Source organism: Gopherus flavomarginatus, chromosome 8 (assembly GCF_025201925.1).
Source record: "Gopherus flavomarginatus isolate rGopFla2 chromosome 8, rGopFla2.mat.asm, whole genome shotgun sequence".
Classification (NCBI taxonomy): domain Eukaryota; kingdom Metazoa; phylum Chordata; order Testudines; family Testudinidae; genus Gopherus; species Gopherus flavomarginatus.
Genome location: NC_066624.1, coordinates 81488488 through 81511179, shown reverse-complemented (window position 1 = coordinate 81511179; position 22692 = coordinate 81488488). Strand labels below are relative to the sequence as shown.

The 22692-nt window shown below is 40.7% G+C and overlaps 1 protein-coding gene across 1 annotated transcript in view; it reads right to left on the bottom strand.

The window, feature by feature from the left end:
• The window catches only part of GRK7 (G protein-coupled receptor kinase 7), a 28217-nt gene extending 18546 nt beyond the window's left edge, over nucleotides 1-9671 (bottom strand). The window contains exons 1-2 of the mRNA XM_050965970.1: nucleotides 8832-9671; nucleotides 7942-8379 (exon numbers count right to left, since the gene is read on the bottom strand). Of these exons, the coding sequence (XP_050821927.1) occupies nucleotides 7942-8379; nucleotides 8832-9434 (1041 nt within the window). The 5' untranslated portion in view covers nucleotides 9435-9671. The remainder of the gene's footprint in view (nucleotides 1-7941; nucleotides 8380-8831) is intronic.
• Nucleotides 9672-22692: the final 13021 nt, after the last annotated feature.

The following is a 22692-nucleotide window of genomic DNA, read 5'->3' as shown; positions in this document are numbered from 1 at the left end:
GTAAAAACAAATAAAGGCAAAGGTGGCCTGTCTCTGAGACAGTCTTTTGGGATTCAGCTCTATGAGCTTGGTCTATTAGTTTATTGCCTCTTACTCGGGCCTACCTTCTGCCCCTCCACTTGGGGCATACTACATTGCTGCCAACCAGGGCAACTTCAGGAAAGGTGCGGCCTGTGACTGACCTTCTCAGGTGACCTGTCTCTGTTGCCAGCACTCTGAGGTGGAACAGCCTTCTTCCTGTTCACCAACCCTTCCTGTGACAGGCTTCCCTTTTTAACTGCCTCCCACTCCAGGGTGATCTAGCCTTGCAGATGTATCTCATTAGGACTGAACAGGCCCAGAGGAGTTTGTTGGTCTCCTCAAAGCTCGAGTGAGGGCATGTCTCTTCACAAGAGCATAAAGAAAACCAGTCAGTTCCTCCTTGTTGCCCATTCCTATTATATGAGATAAAGAGGACACTAGAAATGAAAGGGCAGTAATTTTAAAATAAATGTAACACAACCCTGCTTTACACACCATATATTCAACCTGAGTAACCTCACATGTATGCACTTCTAGATAAAAGAATGCCTAGGCAATAGGCATAGGTATATCCTGAAGACCAGCTTCAGTGCATTCTTGTTTCAATAAGGAAATTTAATGTAGTGCTTATGTACTATATGCTATTTTAAATCACTCTTTACTTCTCTATTTCTAAAATGGGCATTCTTCAAATCTAGTCATTTTTATGGATTCTACCATCCTAATCATAATGATCTGAATCCAGGAACCACCAAGTATCTCAGAAAAAACAGAGTATTTCCTTCATAGAACTAAAGTTATCTAAACTATCTAACCGTTAAAACTAATATTAGCTATTTTAATTATTTACAACTGTCTTTAAGTAGAGGCAAGAAAATATGAATGACAAGCTAGCAAGGAGAGCCAGAGGAAATAGAGGAAACTAAGGACATGTGGGTAATGTAACTCCTTATATATCCTGGCATGAAGGATTACTTAATTCACTGATTATACAAAAATGACCAAATCAGATTCAACAAACCTTTCCATACATACAAACAAAATCACCTTTGGGTTGGAAAAAGTACATGAGCAATTATAGGGTAATTTCACTGAGGAGTTGCAAATGCCTAAAACAGGGACTTATGATGGAAGTGCTTCCTTAAGTAGAATGCCACTACTTTCATGCGAATAACCTAACACAGTGGTTCCCAAACTTGCTCCACCGCTTGTGCAGGGAAAGTCCCTGGTGGGCAGGGCCAGTTTGTTTACCTGCCGTGTCTCAGCCTGTGCCACTTCCAGCAGCTCCCATTGGCCTGAAGCAGCGAACCGCGACTACTGGGAGCCGCGATTGGCTGAACCTGCAGACATGGCAGGTAAACAAACGAGCCCGGCCTGCCAAGGGCTTTCCCTGCACAAGCAGCAGAACAAGTTTGAAACCACTGACTTAACATGTTTTATAAAAGGGGTATTTGAGCTACTCTTGTTGATGTGTGGGTGGGAGTCTATTTATATATGAGATGCTATGAAGTTTTTATTGCCTTGAGTTTGGGATTAATATATTATTCACGACTCATGAAACTGTGAGGGAGTTATGCAGAACTTTCAAATAGTTCTGCCAATAAAAAATTGATAGGTCCCATGTCTTCTGAAATGGGTTGTGAAGTTACGTTTAGGGGAGTCTTTTATCACCACATATATAGTATACATTGAAGTAACTAAGGCTCCAAAATTATGAGTTATTACTATTTAAGAATTCCCCAGACATTAAGGATATTTTACAAAGGAAAGAAGAGTTCTAAGAAAAGAAAACTCAAAGTCTAATGGCTAGATTTCTTCAATATTCGGAGGAAACTCAGAAATACTGCAGCCTCCCATAGGAGCGTATTATTGGTGCAGCTAGAAATACTTTCCCTTTTCCCAGTGATTGAGTGAATGAATTAAAAAAAATTATATCAAACATTAGATATTATAGATGCCAGATACAGTAGTGAAAAATAGGGAACTTGTTGGAATTTAATATTATGATGGGAGGGTAGTTCGGTGGTTTGAGCATTGGCGTGCTAAATCTAGGGTTGTGAGTTCAATTCTTGAGGGGGCCGCTTAGCAATCTGGGGTAAAATCAGTACTTGGTCCTGCTAATGAGGGCAGGGGGCTAGACTCAATGACCCTTCAGGGTCCCTTCTAATTCTATGAGATAGGTATCTCTCGCTATATATACAAAAGGAGGTTGATTATGAATGATACAGCTTTAGGCAAAATATTGTAAACTTTAAGGACAGGACTTATTTTATGCGCAATCCTGTTAGGGAAAAAAAGGGGTTGTGTTCATACTGATTTCTTTTCATTTACCGACAAAGTGAAGAAATAAGGCTTTCACGGACATTGTAAATAAGAGGGCAGCATTATCTCTTGTAAATGTAAACACACTTGTTTGTTTTAGTGATTGGCTGAACAAGAAGTAGGACTGAGTGGACTTGTAGGCTTTGAAGTTTTACATAGGTTTGGTTTTGAATTCAGCTATGTAACAAAAAAAATCTACGATTGTAAGTTGCACTTTCACAACAAAGTGCTTGTATGAGGTGAACTGAAAAATACTATTTCTTTTATCATTTTGACAATGCAAATATTTGTAATAAAAATATACACTTTGATTTCAATTACAATATAGAATACAATATATATGAAAATGTAGAAAAACATCCAAAATATTTAATAAATTTCAATTGGTATTCTATTGTTTAACTGTGCGATTAAAACTGCGATTAATCGTGATTAATTTTTTTGAGTTAAATGCGATTGATAGCCCTAATTATAACCTATAATTTAAAATGACTTTCCTCAAATTTTTCTTAAATAAACCAGTATGTTTTAATCCAGGGACAAACAGATTTTTCTGGCCACTATCAAATGCAATGTGATGACTAAAATAAAGCCCCTATGCATGTTTTATTTTCACAGTAAAATACAGTTTATGGATCAAATTAGACCATCACAAATATACACTCATCTATAACATGCAAAAATGGAAAGTTTTAGACAACCTCAACTACTGGAGTTGCTGCCAGTCACCTATAATAAAAACTATATAGGTAAATATAAGCTACTTTTCCACACAACAATCTCTTTAAACATAGATATCAGAGAGACTGAAAGCAAAACAAGCATATATTATATACTATAAATTGTCCCTCTCTACTCTCAGTTGCTTTAACAACAACTCCTGACCATTGGGACCTGAGGTTTTACATGTTTTTGCTACTGTGATAGATAAAACATGACTAGACCTAACATTGCTATAGCACAATTTAATAACATTATCTTATTGGGAGGGGGAACCCAAAACAAAAAACCACATCCATAACAGTCAGGAAAACAATGCTAACAACAAAAAATAATGTTAAGTGCCTGGTCTTCATAATAACAGATAGTCAGCAACATTCCCATTTAAAAATAAAATCTGTCTTAACATCACTGAAATAATACCTTCATGACACATATTTAACATTCTAACCATTCACCTCAGGATGAAATGTAGAGATAAAATTTCTCGATACTTTAAATGACTGCTTCTTGGAGCAGCTGGTACAGGAACCCAGAAGGGGAGAGGCAACTCTCAATTTAGTCCTGAGTGGAGTGCAGGAGCTGGTCCAAGAAGTAACTATAACAGGACCGCTTGGAAATAGTGATCATAGTATAACAACATTAAACATCCCTGTGGAGGGAAGAACACCTCAACAGCATTTAATTTCAGAAAGGGGAATTATGCAAAAATGAGGGGGTTAGTTAAACAGAAATTAAAAGGTACAGTGACTAGAGTAAAATCCCGGCAAGCTGCATGGACACTTTTCAAAGATACCATAATAGAGGTCCAATTTAAATGTATACTTCAAATTAAAAAACACAGTAAAAGAATTACAAAAGAGCCGTGGTGGCTTAACAACCATGTAAAAGAAGCAGTGAGAGATAAAAAAGCATCTTTTAAAAAGTGGAAGTCAAATCCTAGTGAGATAAATAAAAAGGAACATAAACGCTGCCTAATTAAGTGTAAAAATGTAATAAGAAAAGCCAAGGAGGAGTTTAAAGAAAGGCGAGCCAAAAACTCAAAAGGTAATAACAAAATGTTTTTTAAGTACATCAGAAGTAGGAAGCCTGCCAAACAACCAGTGGGGCCCCTGGATGACTGAGATACAAAAGGAGCGCTTAAAGACGATAAAGTCATTGCAGAGAAACTATATGGATTCTTTGCTTCAGTTTTCACGGCTGAGGATGTTAGGGAGATTCTCAAACCTGAGCCAGCTTTTGTAGGAGACAAATCTGAGGAATTGTCACAGACTGAGGTGTCACTAGAGGAGATTTTGGAATTAAATGATAAACTTAACAGTAACAAGTCACCGGGACCAGATGGCATTCACCCAAGAGTTCTGAAAGAACTCAAATGTGAAGTTGCAGAACTATTAACTATGGTCTGTAACCTGTCCTTTAAATCAGCTTCTGTACCCAATGACTGGAGATAGCTAATGTAACGCCAATATTTAAAAAGGGCTCTAGAGGTGATCCCAGCAATTACAGACCAGTAAGTCTAATGCCAGTACCGGGCAAATTAGTTGAAACAATAGTAAAGAATAAAATCGTCAGACACATAGAAGAACATAAATTGTTGGGCAAAAGTTAATATGGTTTCTGTAAAGGGAAATTGTGTCTTCCTAATCTATTACAGTTCTTTGAAGAGGTCAACAAACATGTGGACAAGGGGGATCCAGTGGACATAGTGTACTTAGATTTCCAGAAAGCCTTTGACAAGGTCCCTCACAAAGGCTTTTACGTAAATTAAGTTGTCATGGGATAAGAGGGAAGGTCCTTTCATGGATTGAGAACTGGTTAAAAGACAGGGAACAAAGGGTAGGAATAAATGGTAAATTCTCAGAATGGAAAGGGGTAGCAAGTGGTGTCCCTCAAGGGTCAGTCCTAGGACTTACTCATAAATGATCTGGAGAAAGGGGTAAAAAGTGAAGTGACAAAGTTTGCAGATGATATTAAACTGTTCAAGATAGTTAAGACCAAAGCAGACTATGAAAAACTTCAAAAAGATCTCACAAAATTAAGTGACTGGGCAACAAAATGGCAAATGAAATTTAATGTGGATAAATGTAAAGTAATGCACATTAGAAAGAAATAACCACAACTATACATACAATATGATGGGGGCTAATTTAGCTACAATGGATAAGGAAAAAGATCTTGAAGTCACCGTGGATAGTTCTCTGAAGATGTCCACGCAGTGTGCAGTGGCAGTCAAAAAAGCAAACAGGATGTTAGGAATCATTAAAAAGGGGATAGAAAATAAGACCGAGAGTATCTTATTGCCCTTATATAAATCCATAGTACGCCCACATCTTGAATACTGCGTACCGATGTGGTCTCCTCATCTCAAAAAAGATATACTGGCATTAGAAAAGGTTCAGAGAAGGGCAACTAAAATGATTAGGGGTTTGGAATGGGTCCCATATGAGGAGAGATTAAAGAGGCTATGACTTTTCAGCTTGGAAAAGAGGAAACTAAGGGGGAGATCTGACAGAGGTATATAAAATCATGAGTGATGCAGAGAAAATAAACAAGGAAAAGTTATTTACTTGTTCCCATAATACAAGAACTAGGGACCACCAAATGAAATTAATGGGCAGCAGGTTTAAAACAAATAAAAGGAAGTTCTTCACACAGCAGACAGTCAACTTGTGGAACTCCTTGCCTGAGGAGGTTGTGAAGGCTAGGACTATAACAGTGTTTAAAAGAGAACTGGATAAATTCATGGAGGTTAAGTCCATTAATGGATATTAGCCAGGATGAGTAAGGAAGGGTGTCCTTAGCCTGTGTTTGTCAGAGGGTGGAGATGGATGGCAGGAGAGAGATCACTTGATCATTGCCTGTTGGGTTCATTCCCTCTGGGGCAACTGGCATTGGCCACTTTGGTCTGACCCAGTATGGCCATTCTTATGTTCTTATGTTAATTAGTTTGATTTCCTCTATCTACAAAACAGATTTGTATTTTTTTCTTGGGCTGAAAACTCAACAATGGACAATTAAAAATATTAATTACCTGAAAAAGGAAGTTAGTCTTCAAAATAAAAATTTCATCTCATCTGTACACAGCAAAACATTAAAAATGTGTTTATTTCAAGATTGGGGGGAGGAAGAATGATAAAGGGCCATTTCCCCTTGACTGAGACTATGCGTATCAACATTCAACTCACTGGGAGTTTGATGTGGAAATTTTAAATCCCCCAAGTACATGTAAGTACAATGCAAACAATTATAGGCTCCAGATGTAGCATCTCTAGAAATAACTTCATAACTGCCCTTTTGTCAAATATATAAAATATACGGAACATTCATTCACTCATTATATATGTCTATATGTTCTGGCCAGCAGGAGACAAATGTGCTACATTATACAGTACACCTTTCTTGTGAACCACCATGACATTATCACTTTAAACCTGGATCAAAGTGTAATCACCATAGGTCAGTGGTTCCCAAACTTTAAAAACATGTGAACCCCTTTCACTAAAATGTCAAGTCTCGTGAACCCCCTCCTAAAAATAAATATTTCAAAGGATTTTCTCCTTTACCTGAGTATAAGTTATAAAGGCAGTGATCTTGGAAATATTAAACTGGTTTTTATGACATGCTTATTACACACTATTTATTATTAATTATTATTTATCATTACAATATTTTTATTACATTATGAAAACGGCACCACTCTTCCAAGATCTCACCTTCATAGCTCGTATCACTTTGAATAAGCCTGTTATAAGACAAGGCTCCTATGTTTCATCAAGGAGTATCAGATGTGAAACAATATGAAGGTATTTAAGAAGCCAACTCAAAGAGTTCCTCTTACACAAGCATTCAGGGCTTGAGCAGTCCAGGCAAACAATGCACTTTACAACAAAGCTTAAACTTGTTCTTCATAATAATTTTAAAAACAATACTAGCTGCCTATTTAATTTTAAAAACAGCAAAAAATATCCACCTCCCTTTCCATTACTTATAAGGAGTCTTGAAGTTTAAATCTCCTCAGTGTGATAGATATGCTTGCTTTGATCTGCTTAGCTCTTGGAAGTCCAGGCACTCCAGGCTGCTGGCCCCATGCTGCCCGGGGACCCTAGGGACAGCTCTGTCCGTCATTAGGGAATTTTTCCCTGAGAACCCCCTGTAACATTTCACGAACTCCCAGGGGTTCACGAACCCCAGTTTGGGAACCACTGCCATAGGTAGTGCTTAATGTGCTGCACATTCTAATTGAAGCAGAAAAAAATAGCCAACCATTACCCTTCTCTTACAGATATACACACTTTTATTTAAACTCTCACCTAGCTTTCACAGATCTTTAGACTGCAAACTCTATGGGTCAGGAACTTGTGTGTTTGACACAGTTCACTTATTGTGCAGCACCATGCATACTTAGCGCAATGAACCAAAAACAAACAAAAATCCCCAAACAGATAAGAAATGGGATAAATGTCATTCCTCTGAAATAATGGTTGGTGATTGGGGGAGGAATCACATCTTTGATTGTCTCTGATTATACTTATGATTCACTCCTGGTTAGACCCTTGATGAGGCAACATAGCCCATGAAAAGTATAGTGCCTCTCAAATGGCTAGTTTGAGTTAAGTGCATATCCCAATTAAAAAAAAAAAACAACACATCAGTTTGGTTCTTTTATTTCTGTTAGGAGACAAGTTGTGTTAACTGCACATAGCACCAAAGAGTTAATTAACCAAATCCTCTTACCACCTGTCACTTAGAATGAAAAGACCACATAAGATCTTTAGTGAAGAACAAATCCTGAGGAATTAAAGCTTGTTCTCATAATACATTAGAAATAGAATGGCTTCCCTTCCTCCCTTCCCTGCACCATGAACACACACTCACCCTTTGGGTGATGGTTTTCCCCTCTTTGACTTGCACTGCCAAGCCCAAATCAGACAATCTGCAGTTGCCATTATCATCCAGGAGAACATTTTCTGGCTTCATGTCCCTGTACAGGATTCTGATGGAGTGGAGATGCAGAATCCCACAGGTGATCTGAGCTGAATAAAAGATGATCCTGTTCATTTCCAAGCCCCTCTCTCCCACATTGTAGATATGGTATTTAAGATCCCCTCCATTCATGAGGCTCATAACAAGACACAGATGGCTCTTGCTCTCATAGGCATATGCCAGGGTGACTATGAAAGGACAGTTAACTTTCTCTAGGATCTGCTTCTCCAGCAGAGCCATCTTCTCCCCACCTTTCTTCTTCAGCCTCTTCTTATCCAGTTTCTTGCAGGCATACATCTTACCAGTATTTTTCACCTGAATGGCACAAACCTAGAGGATCAGGATGGAAAGAGAAAGAAGGGGCTTTACAAATACAGATGGGAGGTGAATTAAGATCAGAGGTGGATGGGGTTTAAGGAAGCAAGATATATCTTGCCATCCTTTCAGAGGGCACTGCTAGTGATCAGCCTGACAGAACACTGAATGGGGATATAGTGGGAGTAGGGAGTTGGTCTATTCTGCTTGCGGGGAGCGGGGGCTGTCTTATCCTAGTCCAAAGCTCTTGAGGATCCTATGGAGTTTTCAGAAGTTCCCTTTACTGACCAGCATGTGGATGCTTTGGGGCAATAAAGTGGAGAAGGGGTTACATCACACTGGTTTGCCCAAGAAGGAAGTTAGTTTTTCAAGGTTTTTGATGTCTGCCTAGTCTATTGTAGGCTTTTCTCTGCATTGCCCATACCCACCCATTAGATCAGGGAAGGGATTGATGGTAGCTGCCCTACCTCTCCAAAGCCGCCTTTGCCCAGCACCCGAAACTCGTAGAAGTACTTCTCATTCACTGGCTGCCTCTCAAAGACTTTCCACTGCAGGAACTTGTCATAGAAGGGGCTTCTCTGGAAGTCCTGGAAGGGTTTCTCCTGGAGGAAAGCCTTGGTCTCCTCCTTGGCCAGCTGCAAGATACTCTCATAGTCCTTCTCAGTGGCAGCCTGGCACTTGCTGGCCAGGTCTGAGCTCATGAAGGCTAGGTAGCCCTTGGAGCCAGACTTCAGGAAGTTGGTGACCAAGCTCTGCATGATGCTACTCTTGGCATTGTCCTCTGCCAGCTCCCAGTTGGACACCTCATCCAGGAAGTCCCTGGCCACCAGGTATTCAGGCACGGTCTCTAAGAAATCCTTAAAGAACCTTTTGCCAATGGGCTGCTGCTCGCAGATGCTCTCATACTCAGCCGGGAGGGCCTGCCTGACCTCTGTGCACTGCTCAGGCTTGGGCAGCGAGAGGCTCTTGCGCCTCCTCTGCATCTCCCTGGTGTCCCCTTCTTTGCTCTTCCTGGCCTGCAGGTATGCTGTGTTGGCAATGAGGTTGTCCAGGCCCCCCATGTCACACATCTTGGTGAGCTCTTGGGGTGGCAAAGCCTGGCTGGGGCAAAGTCACTCACTGGTCCTGAGGCTGTCTTGCACCTCTCCCGGCCTGCGTGTGTTTGTGTGGGCTTCAGAGAGACACTGAGGAGTCTAGCTGCTTTAGCATTAAATACCTCTCAAGGATTTTCACTAAGTACCTTTAGGTGTATGTACCATTTGTGGAAAGTGACTGATAAGAGGTTTCTCTCTAAGGAGCTTTGGGGTTGCTATCTATAGCCAGCGGGATGACATCCCAGGAAAACCTTCCCACTGCCGTCACTGAATAGGTACAGCTTGGCTGGTGACCCTCAGCACAGACCCTTTCCTGTCCCTTATATGTGCCAGGATTCCCACCCCACCCACTGTCCATGGCCACTGGAGTGTGCCAGAATTCCACATCCACCCACTGTCTACTGGCTCCTTACCCTCTGCAAGTGTGCCTTGGACAGACAGATACACACACATACTCCATGGCACTTTGCCCTTTGGGGTGGGGTCAAAATCCCACACAAATCCACTGTTCATGGCACCCTGACCCTGGGGGTTACACAAAATCTCCTTGACTTCTTCCCATTGCACCCTGAGCTTTGGGGTACTGGAAATTACATTAAAACATACATAAAATAAAATAAAAGCTGTTACAAGATGTAAAAGCCACTCAAAAGTCAAAGCCGTCTCTGAAACATAAGTCAGAAGAGAGCAACAGCAGAAAAAACACAGGGGGTGTTTGGAGTTGTTTAATAATCACTCAGTTCTGATCGTTGAGCACCATCACATCCTTCAACACACACAACAAAATGCTTGTAAGCTGCACTTATACAGTGCACAAAGTTCATTGCTGTCATATGCTGCTCCCTCTAAAAGAACAGAAATTGGATTAGAGGAAGAACAGGCTAAGAACCGCTGCTATTCTAAAAATAATGATCCGCGTGTACAACCAGAACACCACAGAATCCTGGTCTCCCTTACATATAGCGAAGTGGAAACAATCTGAACTTGTTTAAGAGACAAGTGATTCTTCATTACGCTCCTAAAAATATCCCCCTTGCCCCAGCCCCCGAAACAAACAAACAAACCTCTATCCTACACTGCAAACTACTGTCCAAACTTTATGAATCCTGAAAATGTCACTTAGGGCAAGAGAACATCTACTTACTTTAGCTCTTGGTAATTCAAGGGACTGGAAATATACTATGAATTTAGCTGATTGGGAATATCACTTGTGAAAAAATTTTCTGTTGCCCATTGACTATTTATAACAACAGAATATAAAAAATGTTATTGCCTGTACATTCTTTGATCTTTTTGATCACTATTCTATTAGCTATTATGCATTTTTATTTAGGGTAAAGATTAAAGTATTAAAAACTAAGTTTCTAGCAACAGTGAAACTATTCCTCTTCAACAAAAGAGAGATGTCGGAAACTATTCCTCTTCAACAAAAGAGAGATGTCGGTAGTCCTTGTTGCCTTCACTGTTCTATACATACTACTTATCTGAAAACAGCTATTTTAATTAAAATGGACAGAAATTGACAATAGAGGACATTTTTGTAACTATCATCTCTAAAAGCATTGTATTTTCTTATTGTGAATTGGTTTGCCATTCTTAGATATTTTGTATATTATGTTCTTTAATGGTACAACATGATTTTAAGAACAGTAAGTGCACATTAATCTTACCAGCACTTTGCTGAAAGGCAATACAGAGCAAATTGCTTCCTGTATCTTACATCTCATAAAGGAAACTGCTTAAATGTTCACTTGCTATTTATAAATCAACTGTATAGATAAAGTTCATTCTCATTTGCTACCACTGTAATTTATAAAGTAGTTGAATGATGAAAAATAGTCCAGAAAGAGTTCAAACATCCTTCTAAGCCAAAAGAAGCTTTCACCTGAAAATCTTGTTTTTACTGATATTGTTAAAACCAAGTTTAAACCTTGAAATTACAAGTGTTTGTCTGATATTTTCTTCAGAAATAAGGACTGTTTGGAAGAATGTTTCAGAATGGTTAATGGGATGTATGCCACTTACGGACTCCTCTCAGAATCTTGTCAAAAGCAAGTTTGATTTTCCTCAAATTTGAAGGAAAATCAGAGGTTTCTAAGATGTTTTATATCCTGTGTTTCCCCTCTTCCTTTAATTGCTCAGCAAAGCAACAAAAAACACCCAACAATATAAAACCCCACAAGCAGTACATTATAATTCCTCCATCATAGTCCAGTGGCCCATAGCTATCGTCATGTGCCCACCCCATAAAAGTGCCTAATGTGGAAACTCACTCCAGCCTTCTAATACTGTACAAGTACAAACTTACTGACTACATAACTCTAGAACATAAAGTGACTGGAAAATACTCCATCTAGAATATTAAGCATAAAAATCATCCATCTCCCATATGGCAGGAGCTAGACAACAATAATTACATATAAAGGCATACATTTGGGTTTGTATACAGTATCTTTCCTGTCTTTAATTTAAAAACAGAACCAATAAATCCCCTATTTTTCCTAACAAGTTTGACTGTGTGTAAAGTACATCCACTATTTTAAGTCAAGATATGGAAGTCCTGTCTCCAGTGACAACTTAAAAGCTGCTTTAATGATTATGGAAATGGCTTAAGTCATAGAAAGTACATAAAAAGCAGAAATGTAAGATCAATTAGCCACCTTAAGGATTTCCTCTATTAAATGAACATCCAAAAGAGGCATCTTTGCTGCATCAAGGATTTCTCACTACAAATAAGAAGGCATTGATACCTGTCTGGAAGAGGATCCATTTGACCCTAATAGCAATAATGAATGTAGACATATGTAGATGATGTTTCATAAAAGACAGGAATAAATGTGAATGTAGTGGTTATTGTAGGAAAGCAGATTGACTTCCTTAATCCTGTAAACAATGGACAACAAAAAGACACGGTTCAAAATGAAAGATGGATAAAATGAAGAAGGAAATTAGCATGTGTCTATTAAGACCAAAAAGTATATCTCCTAATAAAAATACTCAGTGGTGAGCTGGAACCGGTTCACACCGGTTTGCAAGAACCGATTGTTAAATTTAGAAGCCTGTGTAGAATCAATTGCTAAAGGGGTGGCCTGGCTTCCCCAGGGGGCAATTTAAAGTGTCTGGGGCTCCCAGCAAGGGCTGGAGCCCCAGGCCCTTTAAATTGCCACCAGAGCCCCACTGCTGGAGCTCTGGGGTAGGGCTGCAGGGCTCTGGGGGCTATTTAAAAAGTCCGGGGCTCCCACTGCTTTTACTGCCCTGGCCCTTTAAATAGCTGCCAGAGCCCTGCTACTACTCCAGGGCTCCGGCGGCTATTTAAAGGATTGGGGTGGTAGAAGCAGGGGAGCCCTGGCCCTTTAAATAGCCCCCAGAGCCCTGGGATAGTGAGGGGCTCCAGGGGCTATTTCAAGGGCTGGGGCTCCAGCTGCCTCTGCCGCCCTGGTCCTTTCAATAGCTGCCAAAGCCCTGCCACTTCCCCAGGGCTCTGGCAGTTATTTAAAGGGTTGAGGCAGTAGAAGCAGGGGAGCCCCGGCCCTTTAAATAGCCCCCGGAGCCCCGGGTTGCTGCTGCTACCCCAATGGGGGAGGGAGGGGAGAAACTTGTGGGTTCTGAGGTGGGCAGTCGGGGGTAGGACATGGGTTGGGGTCGGATTCGGGGGGAGGACAGGCACGTGGGGCTTGTACTGTACTCACCACGTGGTTCCCTACCGGGTCTTCGGTGGCACTTCAGCGGCGAGGGGAATGTCTTCACTCGCTCTGGGTGAAGGACCTGCCGCTGAAAACCCAGAGTGAGTGAAGACACCCCCCCGCTGAAGTGCCGCCGAGGACCCGGTGGGGAACCGGTTCTTTGGACTTTGGAAGCTCGTCACTGAAAATACCTGAACTCATAGAGATGTTATGAAGAAATATAGCTAGTTTTAAGGAAGATGGAGCCGTTGCCTCCTTAACTTTGGAAAAGACCTCATTCATATCTACTACCTTACACCTAGGTTGGGGAGAGAAGGGAATGGATTATGAAGCCCCTTTAGTGATCCCTGTCACTAAAGGTTGATGTTCTACTAATTTGTCTTCAGTGTGTATTTGACTGGTTTAATTGGCAGTAATATAAATATTAAGGGTGGGTTTTTCAGAACTGCACACATGAAGTTGCATGCCTAAAGTGGTATGCAATTATCACAACAGCACATGGAAACTGGGTATTTTGCCATGCAATTTACATATAGAATCGTGGCGTTTTGGAAGTACAAATTAGGCACATATGCAGTTTTGAAAATCAGGCCCACATGGACCTAAACCATTGATCTCGTTCACATAATAAAAATAAAACTCCATCATGGGTTGTCACCTGCCTGGCTGGGATACAAATGCTTTTGCAGCCCAAAGCCGACCAGACAGAGTATGTCTTCTAGCATCAGGGCCCTGTGGCTTGCATATAAACCTAAAAAAACATTCTGAAAGAATGGAGAGTGCCCAAGATACACTGACATTGGCCACATTACCAACTCCTCCTGAGCCACGCTAACCCTTAAAGACAAATGCTATGAAATTACTCTATGTTTAGCCCCTTAGCACAACTTGTTTAAATGATCGAAGCAGAATCTCAGGATATGTTGACCCTATAATAGGTTTCAGTAATCTATCTCTAAATTACCAATGGAAATATTGCCATTTCTGCACCAGGTACCTGAGCCAGAGCCTAATGGCAGGATGTTTCTGTCCCAGGACAGAAGCAGATCAAGGAAATACCCATATTTTTATGGTGCTCTACTTGCCACTGGTGAGTAGGAATCTTTCTTTCTCTTATCCTCATTGTGGAGATAACCTTCTAAACTTGTACCAAGTGTAACCAGTGCAGTCTTCCTAAAACTGCAAAGACATAGCTGCACTATTGCAGTCACTGCTGGGGAGGTTGGTCTGGGCTCTACTACTGGTAAGGCACCTGGGATGTCTATGCTCAATATTAATAAGAAATTTTTTTTTTTGGTAGGAGGAGAAGAAAAGTGGTCCAGCATTAATTTATTCATTGCAGAATGCAACACTGATTTATTTATTTTGTGTGTATGCTGAGGAGTAGCATTAATTGATTTTATTTGTGTTTGAAGTAGGGAACAGCATTGATTAATTTGGGAGGTGGGAGGGGAGTAACTCCGCCATGTCTGGAACCAACTGCCAATTGCAACCGGACATCATCATCACCAAGGACCAGAAGAAGGTCATCATGGTAGATGTCACAGGGCCCTTTGGCAACAGGACCCCGGCCTTCCATGCTGCCAAAGCTCGAAAGGTGGAGAAATACGCCCCTCTGGCCGAAACCTTGAGACCTAAGGATTACCAAGTTCCGACATGTGCTGATGGTCGGAGAATTGGGCATATGGGACCCCACTAACAAGTCAAGTGTTGGGAGAATGCGGAATTGGTCAACGCTATGCTTGGCTGATGCGGCAACTCGTGGTGTCGGACGCCATCAGATGGCCAAGGACACAACTCCGGACATTGGCAATACCAGGAGGGATGAGCTGGAGTGCTGACGAGAAGGGCATTGGGGAAAGTAACTGAAATACTTTCCTCATGGATTGTATTTTCTAAATGAACAACCTACCCTAAATTCTCAATTTCTGAGGGACAATCTTCACTCACTGACATATGTGCTTTCCACAACCAACTCTCTGTATAACTTTTCATGACTGATGTAACCGAATACTTGGATGCTAATATCTAAACTGTATTCTTAAATTTACTCACCTAAATTTGGGTTACTGCTGATTATGCACTATATGTATCTTATGACTTTAAAAACAAACTTTGCACTTGTGGATAATCTAAGCACTATACCCAGATGTACAAACACTCTTTTCTCAACCTGTGTATTATATAATTTTAACATTAGCTTTAATAAAATTTGTATTTGGAGACTGAGCAGGAGTAGGCACAGCTTGGCGGCATCAGCATATTTCATTCTGGCAAGTAGGCTTTAATTTTGGACATGGGAAATCAATGTGGCTCCATATAGGCACAGGTGTTTTGTGTAGAACTCACAACAGCCTCCAAGTCAATTTATATTTTGATGTTAATTTGAATGATACATAGACTTAATTTTATTATTGGACTCAAACTAGTAAGTTCAAAGTAAAAAAAACACATTGAATGTGTGTATTTATGAACACTGTCTTCCCCCCCCCACTCAAATGTTGACATTTATATGTCATATAATCTGTTCAAAGGATTGGGAAAAAAAGCACACAAGTAATAGTATGCATGAGCACCTTTGAAATTCTAATAGAAAAGTGTTTCCTCATAACTAATTTTAGCACACATTGTAATCTTCAAAGAGTTGCCACAAAGAATGTTTCAGAATTAAAATGGGTTTGAAATACTATTTATATATATATATATATATATACACACACACCCGCTACCCACATGTACCACATATTAACATTGTAGGGTTATTTGCATTTTACTGAAGGGGTCTGTTTGTTTGTGGAGGAAACTCTAGGAAACTAAGGACAATTCTCTTTCTTCTTCCTAAATTACCAGCAGTATAACTCAATGTGTTTAAATATTCATAAATATCTTCTATAATTATATAGAAAAATCTTGAGCATTTTGAATAAGTTACCTTATGCAGCTGAAAGTGAAAATTTTAATACCTTTTCCATATCTACTCTATTCTCCACAGAATCATTAAACACTAAATATATTTAGAGGAGGCAGGGATAGCTCAGTGGTTTGAGTATTAGCCTGCTAAACCCAGGGTTGTCAGTTCAATCCTTGAAAGGGCCATTTAGGGAACTGGGGTAAAAATCTGCCTGGGGATTGGTCCTGCTTTGAGCAGGGAGTTGGACTAAATGACCTTCTGAAGTCCCTTCCAACCCTAATCTTCTATGATATGCCATAGTAATTGAATGACAACTTTTGCTGTACAAAAATTATGAACCTTCTGTCGTGTCAGAATGCCTGCATTTAGCATTGACCTACATTTATAGTCTATCCATAACAGACAAAAAGTGAATTTGTAATAGATTCCACTAAATGGAAAGGCAATACACCTCAAGATTATGAAATGCCCTCTAGACATTTAACTTATTCAGGTAACATTTTACAGTTGCATATATGTGAAAAGTGACATTCTATAAGGACAACTGAATGGCTGCTCAGTACATTACTACATGTAGGGCTGACAGCATTACTGTTCTTAAGGGTGCCTGCCACATCCTACCTTGTTTTCAGTTGCCAAACTTCAACCAGTTAGGCTGAAGTTTTCAATGCCAGGTGTCTCTCAGGCTGAATTCATTTTTGGAAAATTTCAGGCAAAAGGATTCAGGGAATAATGGGGAAGAAAACTGGATAAGACCAGGGAGATGGGGAGTGCGAATCATGCTGGGGGGGGGCGGGGAATTGTGCCCACTATATCGCACTCTTCCAGGGAATAGTATGGAACCCAAGATCGCAGAGTTTCACCATCCCTCTGCTGTCAGTAAATATGTATGAAAGCCACTGATAAAATGCCCATCCCTTTCTAGTGCTGGTCCAGAGGATGACATTCTACTACTGATACTAGTTATACTGGTATCAAATATTAGGAGGTAGCTGTGTTACTCTGTATCCACAAAAACAACAAGGAGTCCGATGGCACCTTAAAGACTAACAGATTTATTTGGGCATACCCTTTTGTGGGTAAAAAAAAACAACACTTCTTCAGATGCATATAGTGAAAATTACAGATGCAGGCATTATTATACTGACACATGAAGAGAAGGGAGTTACCTCAAGTGGAGAACCAGTGTTGGCAGAGATCTGTGTGGTGGATCTAAAGGTTCCAACCCTGTTGATGAAATGTGTGTGTCAATATAATGTCACATGATGGCATTTCTGTTTTTTCAGGTTGCTTTTTTAAAAACCTACAACACTAAAATTAATTTTTCAGAGTGGTAGCCATTTTAGTCTGTATCAGCAAAAACAAGGAGGCATCCTTGTGTGCACTTTGGAGACTAACAAATTTATTTGGGCATAAGCTTTTGTTGGCTAAAACCCACAAATTACATTGAAAACTTTATTAAGGTTGCAAAGTCAAGCAGTGAAAAAGTTTGAAATACCAGCATTAAAGTTGCCTTAATTCAAACAGTCTGCATATGCATTATGACATAGTCTTTAATTACATGATCACATACTCCTTTTTCCACAAGACCCCTGCCTGATTCAGTAGAGATGATGGACTGATCTGAAGGTGAACCAAGGATTTGTAGAGATCAAGGCTCTTATGTGTAGGAACCCCGCTTAATTTGTTGCAGAAGTTGGATGGTGTATAATGAATGAGGCAGGAGATTGACGGGAGAGAAAGGATGGTTTCATGGTTAAGGTATTTGAATGCTGCCTTCTTGAATTGGATCCCTATTTCTGCCTCTGCCACAAAATTGCTATGCGAGGCTAGTCAAGTTGCTTAAACCAAACACTTTTCACAGGTGGTTATTATTGGGTTCTTCATTTTCTGAGTATCCAACAGAAGCACATGAAGATTGATTTGTAGAAGTGCTGAATAGTCACAGCTGCAACTGATTGTTACAGGAGCACAATAAATACTCTGAAAAATTAGGTCACTGGTGTCTCCATTTGGGTACTCAAAATTACAGATATTTTTTACCTGAATCTTCATGCATGTAAAATATGAATCGGGAATTGGGAAAATAAACAAACACTCAGATACAATAGTGATGAGCACCACAGAATTATTAATTTCCTCATGGGCTTTTCTATCTTCAAGAGCAGGGTTTGAATAGTGTATAACAAATAAGACTTAGGGGCATACATTGAACAATGAGCAGAAAACCAAATTTTGAACAGATGCTCATTAAGTCCTAATAAGCATCTTGTGACCTGAATGAGGCAAGGGTCGTGTGGGAAAAAATAGTATGCAATCATGTTATTAAAGAATGTATCATAATACATATGCACAAGGGGGCCAAATTAATGTTACATAAGCACCATTAATTTTGCTATTTTCTAACTTTTGACTTCTTGACCAACGGAACATTATTAAGATTGCAATGTAGTTTTTGGTGAGTAATTATATAAAGTGATCAAATCTTCAGGGTTATTTGTACTAAAATTTGTAATTTTGCATCCACAATACAAGCAGCCTTTTCTATCAGATAAGAGACTGATGAAGTGATTTCATCAAGACAAACATTTAAACTGTCAAGATACTATTAATAAACTGGAAATATTAAATCCATTAAAAATCTGGAAAGAAAAAATTGTTGGGTCTCTCCTAATAAAGAGTGTTCATTTTACTGAGTTATTATCCTGTAATACAAATGCATTTTTCCCTTAGTATATAAAATTTTCCACTAAAGTAAAGAAATACAGTAACTCCTCACTTCAAGTCGTCTTGGTTAATGCTGTTTGGTTGTTATGTTGCAGATCAAATAGGCAGGGTCGGCTCTAGCCATTTCGCCGCCCCAAGCACGGCGGCACGCCGCGGGGGGAGCTCTGCCGCTCGCCGCTCCCGCGGCTCCGGTGGACCTCCCGCAGGCGTCCCTGCGGAGGGTCCGCTGGTCCCGCGGCTCAGGTGGACCTCCCGCAAGCGTGCCTGCGGATACTCCACCAGAGCCGCGGGACCAGTGGACCCTCCGCAGGGACGCCTGCGGGAGGTCCACCGGAGCCGCCTGCTGCCCTCCCGGCAGTGCGCCCCCCACCAAGCATGCGCTTGGCGCGCTGTGGCCAGGAGCCAGCTCTGCAAATAGGGAACATGCTCATTTAAAATTGTGCAATGCTCCCTTATAATGTTGTTTGGCAGACGCCTGCTTTGTCCACTGCTTGCAGAAAGAGCAGCCCGTTGGAGCTAGCTGTTGGGGGCTTGGAACCAGAGAGGACTGGCAGCCCCACTCAGCTTCCTGCTCCCCTATGGTCCCTGTGCGGCAGCCGTCCAGCAGGCTATCAATTGCCGGCAGTTCAGCTGTCCCTCCCTCCACAGCCATGTGCTGCTCCCAGGAGCCTCCCACTTGCTGTGCGGAGTAGGGGGGAGGAGAGGGAATAAGGGGGCTGTCAGGGTGTCCCACTCCCCCTTGCTCTTGCCCCCCACTTACAGCCTCTCCATAGAGCGGGCGGGGGGGGGGAGAGACACATGACAGGGCTCAGGACAGAGGGAGCTTGCTTTCAGCAACTGCTGTCTCAACTTGAGGATATACTTAAAAAGGCAATGTACTTAGAATGGGATCAGCGTACTTAAAGGAGAAATGTGCATCTCTCTCTCTCTCTCTCACACACACACAGGGTGTGTCTCTGTCTGTCATGCTGTCTCCCCTCCCTCCATTTGTGCTGCCTTGTAGAGTGTGAGGCTACATTAACATGTTAACCCTTGAGGGCTCAGCTAATTCATCATTTAGCAGTAAGGCATTCCCTGGGAAATATCCCACCCTCTGACTTCACCACCTCAACCAAGCTTCACAATCATCAGTGCTGTGTACAGTATTAAATTGTTTAAAACATATACTGCATATTATATTTTATATATACACACACACACATATATATATATATTAGTCTTTTGTATGGTGAAAAAAATTTCCCTGGAGCCTGACCCCTTGCCCATTTACATTAATTCTTATGGGGAAATTGGATTCGCTTAACATCGTTTTGCTTAAGGTCACATTTTTCAGGAACATAACTACAATGTTAAGTGAGGAGTTACTGTACATTAACAAGCTCTCCCAGCCATAACATTAATGAGAACCCACTGGAAATTCCCTTACCTACACAGAGATGCCATTGTGTGGTACTATTTGCTCGTCCATTTTCCTCTCCTCCCTCCTGTTGGCCACTGTCATTCTTTTTCTGCATGTTGCACAACTGCTGCTAGCTGAGGATCAATTTTAATTAATGGGTAATCCTATTTCCTTCTACTCTTTTCTACAGACACTCACTAGAGTGGGGAAAAGACCAATTTTCCAGTGAAGAAAATGTACAGAAAACTGTGTTCTAAAAATTTTCCCAAACGCAGGCATACAGCTAAGACAGCAGCAAAGACCCACTCCTCCGTCAAAAAGAATAATTACAAAGTTACACTCTGACTTTAGGACAATAGGATTTGCCTTTCCACCAAGCCCCACAGTCACAAAAGCAAGACCTTTGCCAGTTGTTCTAGTTAAGTTCCCAAGTGCCTGAGGTGCTTAGCTATAAAGAAGAGACAAGGCCAGGAGAAATGTTGCATTGACCCACTTCAGCATGTGGCTCTAAAAGTGAAACCATCTAGTTCTGGCTGATAATTGGTGGTTTTTGTGTTTAATGATTCATTTTTTCCCCCTTTTTGAGAGAAAGCAAGTTTGGAAAAGAGGTTTGATTGGAGTGTGCACTGCACAGCAAATCATTGCACAGCTCCATAAATCTCTGACATGAAAGTTAGAACTTATCTTTTCAGTTTCTTTTAAAAAGATTAAAGCAATAATGTGGTGCCTTACAGGGTGGGCCATAACTAATGCAGGAGATTAAGACCATGTCTATGCTACAGGGACTCTAGCAGCAGAGATACAGTGCCGTAGTTATGCTAGCATTACCCAGTAGTGTAGATTCAGCCTGCAGTGAGGGAAGGGGTTTTTCTCACTGCTGTAGGAACACCCTGTCCCCACCTTATGGCAGCTAGGGTGACGGATGCATGCTTCTATCCACCTAGCTGCGTCTGCCTTGGGGGGTTAGGTCAGCATAGGTAGGATGCCCGAGGTGTGGATTTTTCATATTCCTGCCCACTGTAGTTATGTCTATCTAAATTTTAAGAGTAGGCCAAGTCTAAAGTTCTTCACTTTGGAAAGAGAACTCCTCAACTAGGAACTAATCACATGAGAAACTGAGCACTCTCATTTTCTCTGGCCCTGCACTTTGCTGAATTTTGTCCTTGGCCTGTCTTGTTTGTAAATGGCTTTGAAAATGAAAAAGCACTACAAGTGCAAAGAATTTATCATCAAGGATTGACTGGGAATAGGTGTGCGTATATGGGGGGCGGCTATGAAGGGGATTTTTGTTGAGGGGGAAGAATGGGCGGCTACATAAGCATTTAAAGTGGGTTATTTTCTTTGTTGAGGGTGGGAGAGGTATTAGAATGGGGGTTAATAGCTGTGATACTTTTATTCAGTAAGGAAGAAGTTGTGCACCTTCTCTCTTTGTGTTGGGGGAGGAGATTTAATGATCATGAACCCTGCTCTCCCACCTGAGTTAATTTCTGTATGTTTGTCTAGTCCAGGGGTTGGCAACCTTTCAGAAGTGGTGTGCCGAGTCTTCATTTATTCACTCTAATTTAAGGTTTCGTGTGCCAGAAATACAAGTTAACGTTTTTAGAAGGTCTCTTTCTATAAGACTATAATATATAACCAAACTATTGTTGTATGTAAAGTAAATAAGGTTTTTAAAATGTTTAAGAAGCTTCTTTTAAAATTAAATTTAAATGCAGAGCCTCTCGGACCGGTTGCCAGGACGGGGGCAGTGTGAGTGCCACTGAAAATTAGCTTGTATGCTGCCTTTGGCACACGTGCCACAGGTTGCCTACCCCAGTCTAGTCGGTATAGATTGCAAACTCTTCCAGACAAGGACTGCATCTTAACTTTTGTAATGTGCTTTGTAAATTGCCATGTACATTTATGGCCTGGTATATAAATATTTGTTCTAGTAGATTCCAGCCAGTCAAGATGTTCAACTTTCAGTGAGTTCACCTTTCTCCCAGCAGGTGGCATTAGCACACAGTGAAGTGAGTGATCAAGACGTATAGGCAGGCTTGCTAACAGACATCAGCATGATGCAATAAAAAGGTAGGCCAACACCTATATGAGGGCATTCAAATAGACAAATGGATACAAAATGTATTCCCAAATAGACCTACAGTGTGCTGCATTAGATTCTTGCTACATTTAATTAGCATATGCGTTCTTTATAACATCTATTTTGTCAATAATATTTTTTAAACAATTTATAGATGGTTCTCAATTTATCTAAAATACATCCATGATCAGCTAGTTCCGAGCCAATATTTTCACATTGCCAGCTAATTAATTTCAAATATGGTTATTAAAATGGCCCAATTCTGGATTAAAGACATCCCCTATTGCTTTTCCTAGAAATTACAATAAAAATCCCAACATAGTAAAAATTTAAAATTGTATGTTGGAGAAACCACGTATATATCATTATAAAAGAAAAGGCTATTAATATCCAATGAACTATAGGGTCAGATTTCTTAAGCCATCACAAAAATA